The sequence below is a fragment of the Thalia democratica genome, chromosome 7, assembly GCF_965202585.1.
Source record: "Thalia democratica chromosome 7, ktThaDemo2.hap1.1, whole genome shotgun sequence".
Lineage (NCBI taxonomy): Eukaryota > Metazoa > Chordata > Thaliacea > Salpida > Salpidae > Thalia > Thalia democratica.
Window position 1 is genome coordinate 61,628,771 of NC_139171.1, and position 12,484 is coordinate 61,641,254.

Consider the following 12,484-nt stretch of genomic DNA (forward strand, 5'->3'; position numbering starts at 1 on the left):
CTTTGTGTGAAAACCCAATAATGTAATCTCAAAAAATTTTAAATTTTTTCAACAGCAAACTAAAACAAAAAAAAGGTGCTGAAAAGCAAAGCATTCGATAAAAGTTATTTGTATGCATAATAAGTTTTTAACCAATGTCAACAAATGCTGTATTTAGTTTAAAAAAGCTATAATCTTTCAAAATAATTATGGGACTTTCTACAAAAACAGTTTTTTTAAAGAAGCTTTTTTTGATTATGAAATTTTATGAAGCTTTATTAGTAAAAACCACATTCAGTTGCTAAAACTGTTATTATTTTAATTTGTTTTAATTGCAAGGACTGATATGGACTATTTATTTAATAGTAAGGTTGTGTTTCCTTTGTTTTTTTTTCAAAAATTGACATAATATTAGTCGTAGTGTCGTACCTGTAAACTTTTTTTTTTCTACAGACACATTATGAGACTAACTTATGTAACCTTAACCCTTTTACTTGTTCTCTTCGTGGTTCAAAACTCGCACGAGAAACGCCTCAAAATGATGAGGCAAACAAAAACAAACGGCCCGAGAAACCCGAAAAGGATGATGAGAATGTGCAAGAAACTGCCCAAGAGTTTGAGGAGGAGCTGCTTCAGGAGGATCAAGAAGAAGATGAGTGAGATGAGAAGAAACAAGAGGAAGTTTCTCAACAAAAAGAGGAACTATTCGAGCGCTAGAAGTTGCGGCGATTGTTTCAAAGTCGGCTGCTGCGACCAAGGAGGTTTGTTTCGTTTTATTTGCTTAATTTCAGTTTGATGAAAAAATAATGTGTTCTAAGTGACATAAGTTGACCTAAAAACTTAAAATCTTTCTAAACTCAAACTTCTATCATTAGAAAAACTAAAAAACATAAGTTTGAGTTTTTTTATATGCCTTTTACTATATATACTAATAAATTAAATGTTTATCAATGTTTTATTTACTCCTTTATACTACGACATATATTTTTCAGTTTGGGGAGTAGGGGGTGACGCAGGATCGTACCACGGGTACAAGTTCCAATGCAGGAAAGACGAAAAGTGCCGCCACTGCGTCGAGTGCTTCAAGATCGCGTTCGGGGAACCACCTAAAACGAACATCGAAGATCAGGGGCTGGATTCTGAAAGTTTGGGCGAAAGCATCGACATGATACCGCTGCCGATTGACGGACCCGACGAGAGTCTCGAAGATGATTTTGATTTAACACCTCGAGACCCCAAAGAGTCGCACGAGGCCGGCCAAGAGCGCAAGATGGAGCCGGGTTCCCCTCAAAAGAACCAAGGTTCCAAGAGGAAGCTTAAAGAGCGCCAGAAGCATAGAGAATACCAGAAGAAGCCTTACATGGGGTTCGCCACCGACGTGAGATGGCGGACGATGAAGCACCCCAAAAACTCCCGGGGGTCTCAGTGGCGGGAGATGAAGATAAAGTACGACGAGAAATGCGTTGAAGACGAGTGCGCAGCTTGCAGGAACGACTCTTGCTGCAGTTACAAAGGTTTGATAGTTTTCTGGATTAAACTTACTTGCTAGTTGAACTATTGCGTGTACTAACAAAGATTTGATCGTTTGTTGAATTTGTTAGTGAAACTTTCCGAAAAGTTTGTCAAAATAAGTAGCCAACCTACCTTTTCCGGTCAGCCTAATGATTTAAAATAGAAAAGAAAAAAACGTAACCTTTTTGAGTTTTTTGAAAACTTGCAAGATATTTTTTTGTACTATGACTTAACATTCATGAAAATATTTTCTGCTGTTGGTATTATATCTACAATAAAATAGTTGTGGAAATATAAGAGGTTTTTTAATTTACGTCTTTTAAAAACAATGTTAAAGTTTAGGATTTTTTTTTAAACGTCAGTATAAACTTGTAATAAAACTTTTATTTCAATTTTTTTATCACATATTACTCAAGTTTAAGTACCTCAAAAATATCTACAACTATATAAAACTTTGAAAATAAGATATAAAAAAGAATAAATTTAAAAAAACGGTAAACACATTTCATACTTTTAATCCTTATTAAAGTTTAAATTAGATAACAACATAAACTGTTTAGCTTATAGAAACATCTAAAAATATTTTCAATATACATTTTTATAATAGATATGATACAAGTAGTTTTTATTAAAAAGTAACATAGTTTTAGATTTAATTTGAAATTTTTGTTAAACTGAATTAGCATATATTCGTTACAATAGTTTACAAAATAAAAAATAGAAGTAAAGAATAAAAATGGTTTTTTTGGCAAAATAAAAAGTAATCAAAAGCATAAAAGTGTAATAAAAATTCAGAAGTTGGTATATCGTTATAGATAAAACTTACTACAAACTTGAAGCGTCTTTAAGCAATTAAAAGTTTGAAATATTTGTAAATAAATTTTGTAAAAAACAAAAGCAATGTAAATCTTGAAATTAATTAAATAAAAGATCGTTACAAAGGCGCACTCAGATATAAATAAAACTTTATCTTGAAAGGATGTATATTAAGATATTGCGCTCTGTAAGACGACACTCACAAAACCACGTGCAAAAAGTGAACTGTGGTCACGTACGACCTATATTCTCTCATTTCTACATTCTCTCGATTTTTAACTGTCTCGTTTTGTATTCTTACTCTCTCGTTTGAATTTTTGTTTCCAGTCTAATACAAATTGTTTCAAGTTTCTTAAAACTGATGCACTTTTGACCATATTTAAGGAGAAGGATTGTTTCGGTGTTTAATGTTTTAAAATCATTTAATGTTGCTTTATAATTATCTTTAAAAAGTAGTTCAAATACTTTATTTCATGATATGAAGCAACATTTTAATACAAATAAAATACTTTTCTACCAGAGAAAGTAATGTTTAAAAATCAAAATGTATGAACTTTTAGCTCTACTGTCATTTTAAAATTTTTTCAATCGTAGTTAAATAACATTTTTTTTTCAACATGGCTTGTAGAATTCAATTTTTTTTATAAAGTAAACACATATACTAAAACTACAGACACGGGCAGATTTTTGAACTTTAACTTCATTTACATTGAAAAAAGTAAGATAAACAAGATTACATTTTAAAAACGTTCACAAACAAATCTTAAACTTGATACATTAAACAATTACGAATCAAATATTTATATTAACAGATGAAAACGGAATTTTGAGTTTCGAATGCAACAAATGCAAGAAGCCACCCAAATGCAGCGGTTGCTCCGGTTGCTTCAATCAAATAACTTTCAAGAAAAAAATGTTCAAAAATAAAAAAAGGAAACTTTTGAGTGGTATGAACGCGAACAAGCAGCTGAAAAACTATTTTGAAAACCGGTAAGACTTTGTTTTATTCATATAATATTTTTTTTAACTATTGTAAATTCTAATTTTAATGGACTAAGTTAAAGTTTTGATAACCAGGTGAAAAACTTTGTCGATAGCAGTAAGAATTTAATTAGAATTTTACCATTCAATATATATATATATTTTCAGAGTATAGATTAATCAGATTCTTTTTCAATGTTACTTTAAAACTTACATTTTGATCTTTTTAAAATAGTTGTTTAAAATCGTATATACTTCTTTATAAATTACAGTTTCTAGCTGAAATTAGTTAAGTGTATTTTATAGTTTTGGCGATATTTTATGAACTGTAGTGAATTACTAAAATAATTAGTTCTTTAAAAGTATAATGACATAATTCTGAGCAAATTGTTATTTGTTTTTGCATTTTAAACAGTAAAAGAAACAAGAACCTGGAAAAACTTTTAATGCAAAGAGCTGGAAAGTATGGTAAGAAAATAAACAAGAACATGATGCTGAAAAGGAAAAAGAACTACAGAATAATAAAAATGCTGAAAAAAATTGACCAAGATCCACAATATTAGACAAAATAAGTTTTTTATAAAACTTTTGAAATGCTGCCTAAATTTTTATTTGTTTTTTTATTTCTAAACTTCATCTTGTCCTTATCACTACAGAAAATAGGTTATTTAAGAAATTGTTATTGCACTTTAAATACGATATCTACAATAAGTGGTTTTATGCTTTAAAGTTTTGTAAATTTTCGATTGGTGCTTTACTTGGTTGCTTTTAATTTAGTATTATTTATTAAGACAATTTGAATTTTTCTATATTCTTCTATTTCATAGTTTACAAAATCATTTTAGGTTATTTGTTTAAATACTAAACTTTTATATATACGAAGCATAAAGTTTATCAAAATAAATTATTTTTCGATATTAAACTCCACAACTTCGACTTAAAGGTCTTTTTTAGAATAATATAAATACAATGAAATTTTGTTAATATTGTTACCTTTTTTTTGTTTACAAAATTTTGATGAAGTAAAACTTCTGCACAAAGATTTGAAAGTTGTATGTTAACAAAAAAGTTCTATATGATTCACAAAACTATTTTGCAAAAATGTTTGTTTTAACTGTCTGATACAAAATAAGTCTCAATTCACAGTTTTTATTTTTAAAATACTTTATCTAGAACTTTAATTTTTTTTATTTTTGAGCTATTCGGTACTGCTTTTGTCACTTAAAAGAAAACTTACATTATTCAAACTTATTAAAAATAAAAGTTTTAAAAAATACTTTGATTAGTTTTAACCGTAGATAAGTTTTACATTGTTACAGTAAAGTTTAACATTAAAAAAAAACAGTATTATTGTTAATAACACGAAACCAATTTCTTTATATTTTAAAGACACTTAAGTCATGCAAGATACACAAAATAAACCACAAATATTCAGTAGAATTGCCTTGCCCACATTTTAAAAGGTTATTACTATCATGCAAAGCCTTGAAATTATTTCAAGTTTTTACATGCTTGAAAGCTTTTCAAATTTGCTTGCAATTTAAGAAGTTTTTTCACTTGTACACATTTTAAAAAGCGGTTTCAAACTTGCCCCCACTTAAAGAAGTTGTAATTATCAGACAAGGCCCGCATGTTCAGTCACGTGACGGTTTCATGCGGTCACGTTTTTGTATTATGACGTCACAATTCGACTACTGTCGGTAGTTGTGCGCGCACGAAAGAAATTTGCACTCGTATGAAGTTATAAAAAATATATTACTTTAGTTTCAACTGTTGTTGAACTGAAAAGCAATGTTTAGTTGTTTAATATTTGAAAAACTAATAAACTTTATTATTCGGAAATAAATTTTGATTTTGTTCCAACATCATTGAAGCATTAAATGCTATTATCAAATATTTCAAACCATCATTTACAACAATGAATTGAAACTTATTTTTATATAATGTTATATAAAATTTAATCATAAAACAATATACAAAAGTTAGTTGTTTTCTACGACAGTTTCAATTTTACCAGTAAAGATATGTATTTAGTTTAAATAAACACTTTTCTTCTATACATATTTATTTTATTTAAAAAGTAAAAGTAGTTATACATTTAGTTCTGGAAACTGATCTATAAGGGCTAAGTTAAGTTATTGAATGTCAATATCAGGTTGCAGCTTTGAAAATTAAATTTACAATAATGCATTTTATTATCTATGTAAAGTAAAGTTTGAGCTGAAATGTTTCTAACCACAAATATCGGTTTTCATAAGCTTTTTAAAACCTTTAAAGTTTGAAGCATAAAGCTTAAGTTCTTAGACCATATTAACAGCAAACTTGTGTTAATCTCAGTAGTGTTTATATATTCTCAGTAGAATATGATGTTCTTAGATGATAATCCATAAAACAAAATAGAATAATCTCTGGCTTCGTCAAACTTGAACAATTTTCACAACTGATTAGTTAATGAATGAATATCAATTCTATAAGTTTACGGTATAACTAAGTTTTCACAACTTAAGTATGAGTTACTTCAATGTAGGTTGTTTAATATGAATATGCTTATGTTAAATATGCAAGTATTACATGTTAATAGTTCTTATAAGTATTAAACAAAACATAATAACTATTAACTGCAATAACTAGGTTCAATGTTTATTTAAATGTTTATTATTTTTAGTATACATTTGACCGACAAAATGAGTTGTAGAGCATAAAGCTTAAAATTAATGAGAAAAAAAAGCTAAGTTGTAACGCTTCAGAGAACTATAAACTACAAATTATTTTTTTTATTATTGTTGGGTAGAATGTTTTATTAATTTTTTTTCAAATAACGTGAAAATTGCTTAAAATGTCACAAAATTTTGGTAGTATTTTCCGCAATAAATCATTTAAGAACTTAATAAAAATGCTTTTACACAACAATCAATCGTTTTTTAGTTATTAAGTTTAATTATAACCTTAAACTAAAGTTAAAAACCTTAAACTGTAGAATGAAATAAACTTCTGGAAAACATGTGAACATTTTCAGATTTTTCAGAGTTTATTACGTTTTTACAGTTTTTGATTATTGGGACTTTTATATTGCGGTTATTTTGCATATGAGAAAATATAATTTGTTATTAAATCAGTAAGGAGAGTTTACATATAATTCTTCATAGTTCTGACATTGACAGATAAATAAAGTTTAATAAAGTCATTAGTATTGTATCAGGGTTACTAGTACAAATTCTGTACACTTTTTTGAAGTTTGTTTTGTTGAGTAATCATGGCTCATCGCTACAATATCGATTGTCAAAAAGTACAACTATAAAGCACATCTTACTTTGACACATAAAAATACAGCGATTTTGAAACAGAACTTAAAAATGTTTATCTTATTATATATTATTCACTTTTGCGAGTTTAATTTGACAAAACGTACGTATGTTAAGCCTCATAAATCAATAAAAATAATCATCAAAAATGCAATGAACGCTAGTTGAATTAAATGTAAAAATCTCGCTACACCTGATTTGGTTTTTTATTTTTATTTTAAAAAATGTTTTTATGTTACGGTAACGATAATGCGGTAGAAAACTTCCTAGCAAAAATTTTGATGTTTGTATCAACCTATACGACATAAATGTTCAGTTCTTAATACAACTTATTTTTTAATTTACTTCTTTAATTTTGTTATTACAATTTAATATGGATAATATTAAGGTGTAATATTAGATTTCAGTTCATTTAGCAGTGGCTTTCTTCAGTTATATTAGTTTATATGCTGGAATTAATTAAATCTCATTACACTACATAAAACAAGCAAGTTTTAAAAATTTTGTGAGCTTTATTAAAAGTAAATTACACATTCAAACATAACAACTCAAACTAAACAGAATATGTAAGCAGTGTGTTAAATAGCTCTCATATTAAACAAACCAACTTATTCAACATTCAAACTTAAGTTTATCAAACAGACTCATGCAATATTCAAAAACGAAACAAACCAACTTGAGCAACGTCGCAAACAATGAACGTATACAAAAAACCAAAATCATTCCTGAGAGATCCAAAATCATTCCTGGGAGATCCAAAATCATTCCTGAGAGATCCAAAATCACTCCTGAGAGATCCAAAATCATTCCTGAGAGATCCAAAATCACTCCTGAGAGATCCAAAATTATTCCTGAGAGATCCAAAATCACTCCTGAGAGATCCAAAATTATTCCTGAGAGATCCAAAATCATTCCTGAGAGATCCAAAATCATTCCTGAGAGATCCAAAATCACTCCTGAGAGATCCAAAATTATTCCTGAGAGATCCAAAATCACTCCTGAGAGATCCAAAATTATTCCTGAGAGATCCAAAATTATTCCTGAGAGATCCAAAATCACTCCTGAGAGATCCAAAATTATTCCTGAGAGATCCAAAATCATTCCTGAGAGATCCTAAATCATTCCTGAGAGATCCAAAATCACTCCTGAGAGATCCAAAATTATTCCTGAGAGATCCAAAATCACTCCTGAGAGATCCAAAATTATTCCTGAGAGATCCAAAATCAATCCTGAGAGATCCACTCCAGCAGGGTGTACTTTTCTGCAGTCTCCACATCCCCGCTTTCGAACTTTTCGCGAACGGGCGTCAACTTGCGCAAGCAAAGATTTTCAACTTCTTCCAGGTTTCTCGCTTCAATGTTGCGCACGGTGTTCAGGAAGTCCTGAGACAGGTCACCACCCGTTCGGGCTGTCCTTGAAAATTTTACATTCCCGCTTGTGCCGGCATCGGATCATGTTCCTAGCGTCAAGGAGAAGCGCACTGAACTCAGCCTCGCTTAACCGCCTTGTGGACGGATATTCGTGAGCGGCAAGCTGGATTCTGACGAGATTGTTGAAACCGTTGCAAGCATCTTTGAGCTTCTTTTGTAAATATTCATCCAATTGTAAGAAGAGATCCATGCTTGAATGATTACTAAACTCACTGTTGAGAGTTTAATTATTAGGGTAAGTTAAAATAAAGGATAATTTAATTTAAAAAAATGCTTATAGTTTTGATTGACTTACAATTTTAAATTTCAATGGATCAATTCAACTTCTATTGACTTTTTATTCTCCCAAACCAACGTTACTGTTCAGTTTTGCGCAAAAAATAATTCCGTAACTAAAAATATTACAAAGTAATAAAAAAAAACAAATTAGAGATTATTGAATGATTTTTTTAATATAATCTATTTAGCATTAAGAATACTAATTACTTTTTTTTCAAAGTAAATGACTATGTAACAAATAAATTTGCCTGCTTTGTATTATTGAAACATTAGTTTCCAAAAACACATTTTTATTACAAAATATGTAAATTAGTTAATTATATTACCTTTACTTTTAGGTATTTGACATTTAAAATTTAGTAATTGAAACTCTTCAATTTTGCCTTATATTTTTCAATTCTGTTATTATTATAGATAGTATTATAAAACTTTTAAAGACCCGCTTACACCTGAACAATTCTTGATTATAATAACTATCGGTTGAGATTTTAATTTCTCTCAACTATTTAAACAAATAAAATAATTTTAAAATACTAGTTTCAGATTTAAAAGAATACTTTGTTTTAAATTTACTGGTTTAATTTGATAACTTATTGCAACTTAAAAGTTAGTAAGTTTTATTTCAGCGGTTATTTAGCTAAATGTTGAACACATTGATTAAAAAAACTTATTTTCTTTACTTTCCCTCACATGAAACTTTATCACTTTGATATCTAATTTTTTATCAGGTCTTACTAATGAATATAATTTTCAAAGAACTCTAGCTTTATTTGAACACAAAAACAAAGTTATAAAGTTACTATACAAAGTTTGTTAAATATTAAAAAATAATATTTTTTTGTTATGAATTAAAAGCTGACGTTTCTTTGTAAAGTTTACTTAGTTTTTAATACTAACTCAAAGTGAAGCTTATAAAATAAATACAAAATTACTTCCGAGTCGTAAGTAAATATGTTTTATTATAAAGGGCACAAATCTATAAACAAAAAAAACATTTTCTTAGAAATTAAAGCATATTAACAAAGTTGATGAAAATCATACTACATGAAAAATTTAAACAAGCAAATTGAACAACCAGCTGGAGTTTGATAACAACCATGTTTCTTCCATTTTTTTTTTATAAAAGACCCTTAGATTTGACATTATATATTTCTTGCTTTAATAAAAATTAATTTTTTTATCTAAACCAGGGTTTGCCAAAGTTGACGGTGTTGTCCCCCCCCTGATGCGATTTTAGTAGGTTGGTGGCAATAATTAGTAAAGGGGTGAAAGGAGGGGGCAATTTTAAAACTTTGGAAGTTACACTAGATATTCTTGAGTTGCAGATGATGAGCAAGAAAAAACGGTCTTAAGTATATTATATGGTATTCATGTTGGAGGGGCAATATTATTTTTAATTTGGTCAAATTGGGAAATTAAAAAAAAAAGTTTGGGAAATCATTGTCTAAACATTCCATATAAATTTTTCAAGTCTCTTATTTCTAGGTTTTAAAGATGGGTCCGTTTAAGTAATAGGACAAAATTACTTTATTGGACAACCACTTGATTAATATATTTAAACAATTTTTTTATTACATATTTAAATTAAACTAACATTTAAAAGCCTGTTAGGACATCTTTTCAATATTAACTTTTTATGTAGTGTTTGTTTTCAACGCTTATCGTTATAAATAATAGGAGAGAAGAATTTTTTTATTGGACAAGCAGTTGATTAATTTCTTTAAAATAATTTCCTATTACATAATTAACATAAACTGATATTTAAAAGCCTTTTGGGACACCTTTTAATGTTAACCTTTTATATAATACTTATTTCAACGTTCATCGTTATAATGACAACAACAATTACATGTTACTCTGAACTATTACAACACAGAAGTCTTTTAATATAAAATAAAAGCTTACAACAACCTTTGAGATGTCGTTTATATTTGTAAGTTTATGATCACAAAACATATGTTTAGTCACGATATTCAAATTTAGATAATTGTATTAAAACGTAATGAAGACTATGTTTAACCATTGCTGGAGAACTTTAAACTAACTTTTTTAAAAGATCTGCTTTATATTTTTTAAAAGACCTAGTATTTAACAGTTATTTTATTTTTTTTTCTTAGCCAGCTTAGTTTTATGCAGTAAGTTTTTTATATCACTTAGGACACCTGGTTTTTGAAATTGGCTACTAAGAATGTTTTGGTGTTACGGTAATGTATATGTTAGCCACTAACCTGTAAAACGCAACAATTAACTTTTGTCTCTTTGTATTTTCTTGTACGACTTAAACATTTAGATATTAATAAATATTATTTTTCAATAGTTCTTCAAACTCGTAAGTACCAACTGGGATGGGTAATGTTGGTGCTAAAACTTTACTTTAGTTCATTTAGCAAAAAATTCTACAGTTGTATAAGATAATATACTTCTATATTGATTAATTAAATCTCATAACACTACATAAAACAAGCAAGTTTTCAAGTTTTTGAGATATTTATTAAATGCAGATTACACGTATAAAATTAGAAGCACGACTTATTGCAATTTTAAAATTGGTAAATTTGATTTTTATGATAACTATGAGTTGAACACATTGATTAAAAAACAAACGAGTTTCTGGACTCTCCCTCACATGAAACTTTATCACTTAAATATTTTTTTTTTTTATTAATGAATAAAGTGTTACAAAGAACTCACAGCTTTATTAAAAAACGAAAACAAAACAAAACTGTAATACTGTTTAAATATAAAAAAAACTAATACTATAAATTAATAGCTGACATTCTCTAAAAAAATTAACTAGTTTTTAAATAATAACTTTATATAAAATTTATAAAATAAATACAAAATTACTTCCGAGTTGTAAGTAAATGTATTTTATTATCGTACGTACAAGTCTATAAACAAAAATAAACTTTTTTTTTCTTAGAAATTAAATTTACATTAACGAGGTTGTTAAAACCCATATTATATAAAAAATGTAAATAAAAAATCAGTTGGAATTCAACGACAACCATGTTTCTGCTTTTTTACTATATTTAGGAAAAGATCCTTAAGTTTGACATTATATATTTTATGCTATGATGAAAATTAACTTTTGGTAAGTATTTTATTTATGTATTTTATTAATGTATTTTAACAAGTTAGGGGCAATAATTTGTAAAGGGGCGAAAGGAGGGGGCGATTTTAAAATTTTGAAACTTACACTAGATATTCTTAAGTTGCAGATGATGAGCAAAAAAAAGTCTTATGTGTATTTATTACTAATTTTTAAGCTTACAGTAGACATTCTTGAGTTGCAAATTAATAGCAAAAAAGTGGTGTTTTATACGGTAATCATGTTGAAGGGGGCAATAGCCTTTTTAATTTGGTCAAAGGGGACAATTTGAAAAAAAAAATTGGGGAAACCCTGGTCTAAAGTTTCCATAGAAATTTTTAAAGTCTTATGTTTCTGGTTTTAGGCTTGGTCCGTTTTTGATAATTTGACAGAATGAACTTTTTATTATTTAAGCAGTTGATTAAAGTTTTTAAAATCAAATGACATTTAATAATTAATATACACTAAAATCATAGAGTCTGTTAGGACATATTTTCAATGTGACGTTTTATGTAGCATTTATTTCAATGCTTACAACAAACTTTGTAATGTGGTTTACTTTTGTGAACTAATCATGGCAAAACCTGCATATTTAGTCATTCAAATCAAAAAAGGTTTTAAAACGTTATGAAGGGTTTGTTTTAACATTGTTTAAGCTTAAAAACCGTAAACTAGCTTATTTAAAACACTCGCCTTATACTTATTTGAAAAGTTTATTACTTTATAACTATTTTTTTTATTTTTCAACCAGTTAGGCTTATGCAGAAGTCTCACGACACCTAGTTTGGTTTTTGTTATTTTATTTTCGAAAATATTTTCATGTTACGCTGATCTAATGCGGTAAAAATTTCTTGCAGTAACTTTTAAAAAGCCCTTTTTTAATTTTTGTTTCTTTGCATTTACCTATACGATACAAATATTCAAATCTATATACTTGTAGTAGAAACTAAGATGGATAATTTTGAGATGAAAAAAAAAAATGTTTTGCATTGGTATGCTATAGTTATTTTAGTTAAAAGCTGGAATTAATTTTATCTCATAACACTGCATAATACAAGCAAGTGTTAACAATTTTGTGAAATTTATTAAAAGCA

General features: G+C 27.9%; 1 protein-coding gene across 1 annotated transcript; it reads left to right on the forward strand.

Annotated features, from left to right (window-relative positions):
- Positions 1-291: 291 nt before the first annotated feature.
- On the forward strand, positions 292-4,635 carry LOC145840187 (uncharacterized). Its single transcript, XM_082947356.1, has 4 exons — positions 292-740; positions 972-1,493; positions 3,120-3,297; positions 3,704-4,635. The coding sequence occupies exons 1-4, from the start codon at positions 440-442 to the stop codon at positions 3,849-3,851; spliced, it is 1,149 nt and encodes a 382-aa protein (XP_082803482.1). The 5' UTR covers positions 292-439; the 3' UTR covers positions 3,852-4,635.
- Positions 4,636-12,484: the final 7,849 nt, after the last annotated feature.

Bases quoted from the DNA above. Each gene is read 5' to 3' on its own strand.
- LOC145840187 (XM_082947356.1), top strand. From the start codon at position 440: ATGAGACTAACTTATGTAACCTTAACCCTTTTACTTGTTCTCTTCGTG. The intron at 741-971 runs GTTTGTTTCGTT...TATATTTTTCAG, and splicing joins CGGCTGCTGCGACCAAGGAG to TTTGGGGAGTAGGGGGTGAC. The intron at 3,298-3,703 runs GTAAGACTTTGT...CATTTTAAACAG, and splicing joins AAAAACTATTTTGAAAACCG to TAAAAGAAACAAGAACCTGG.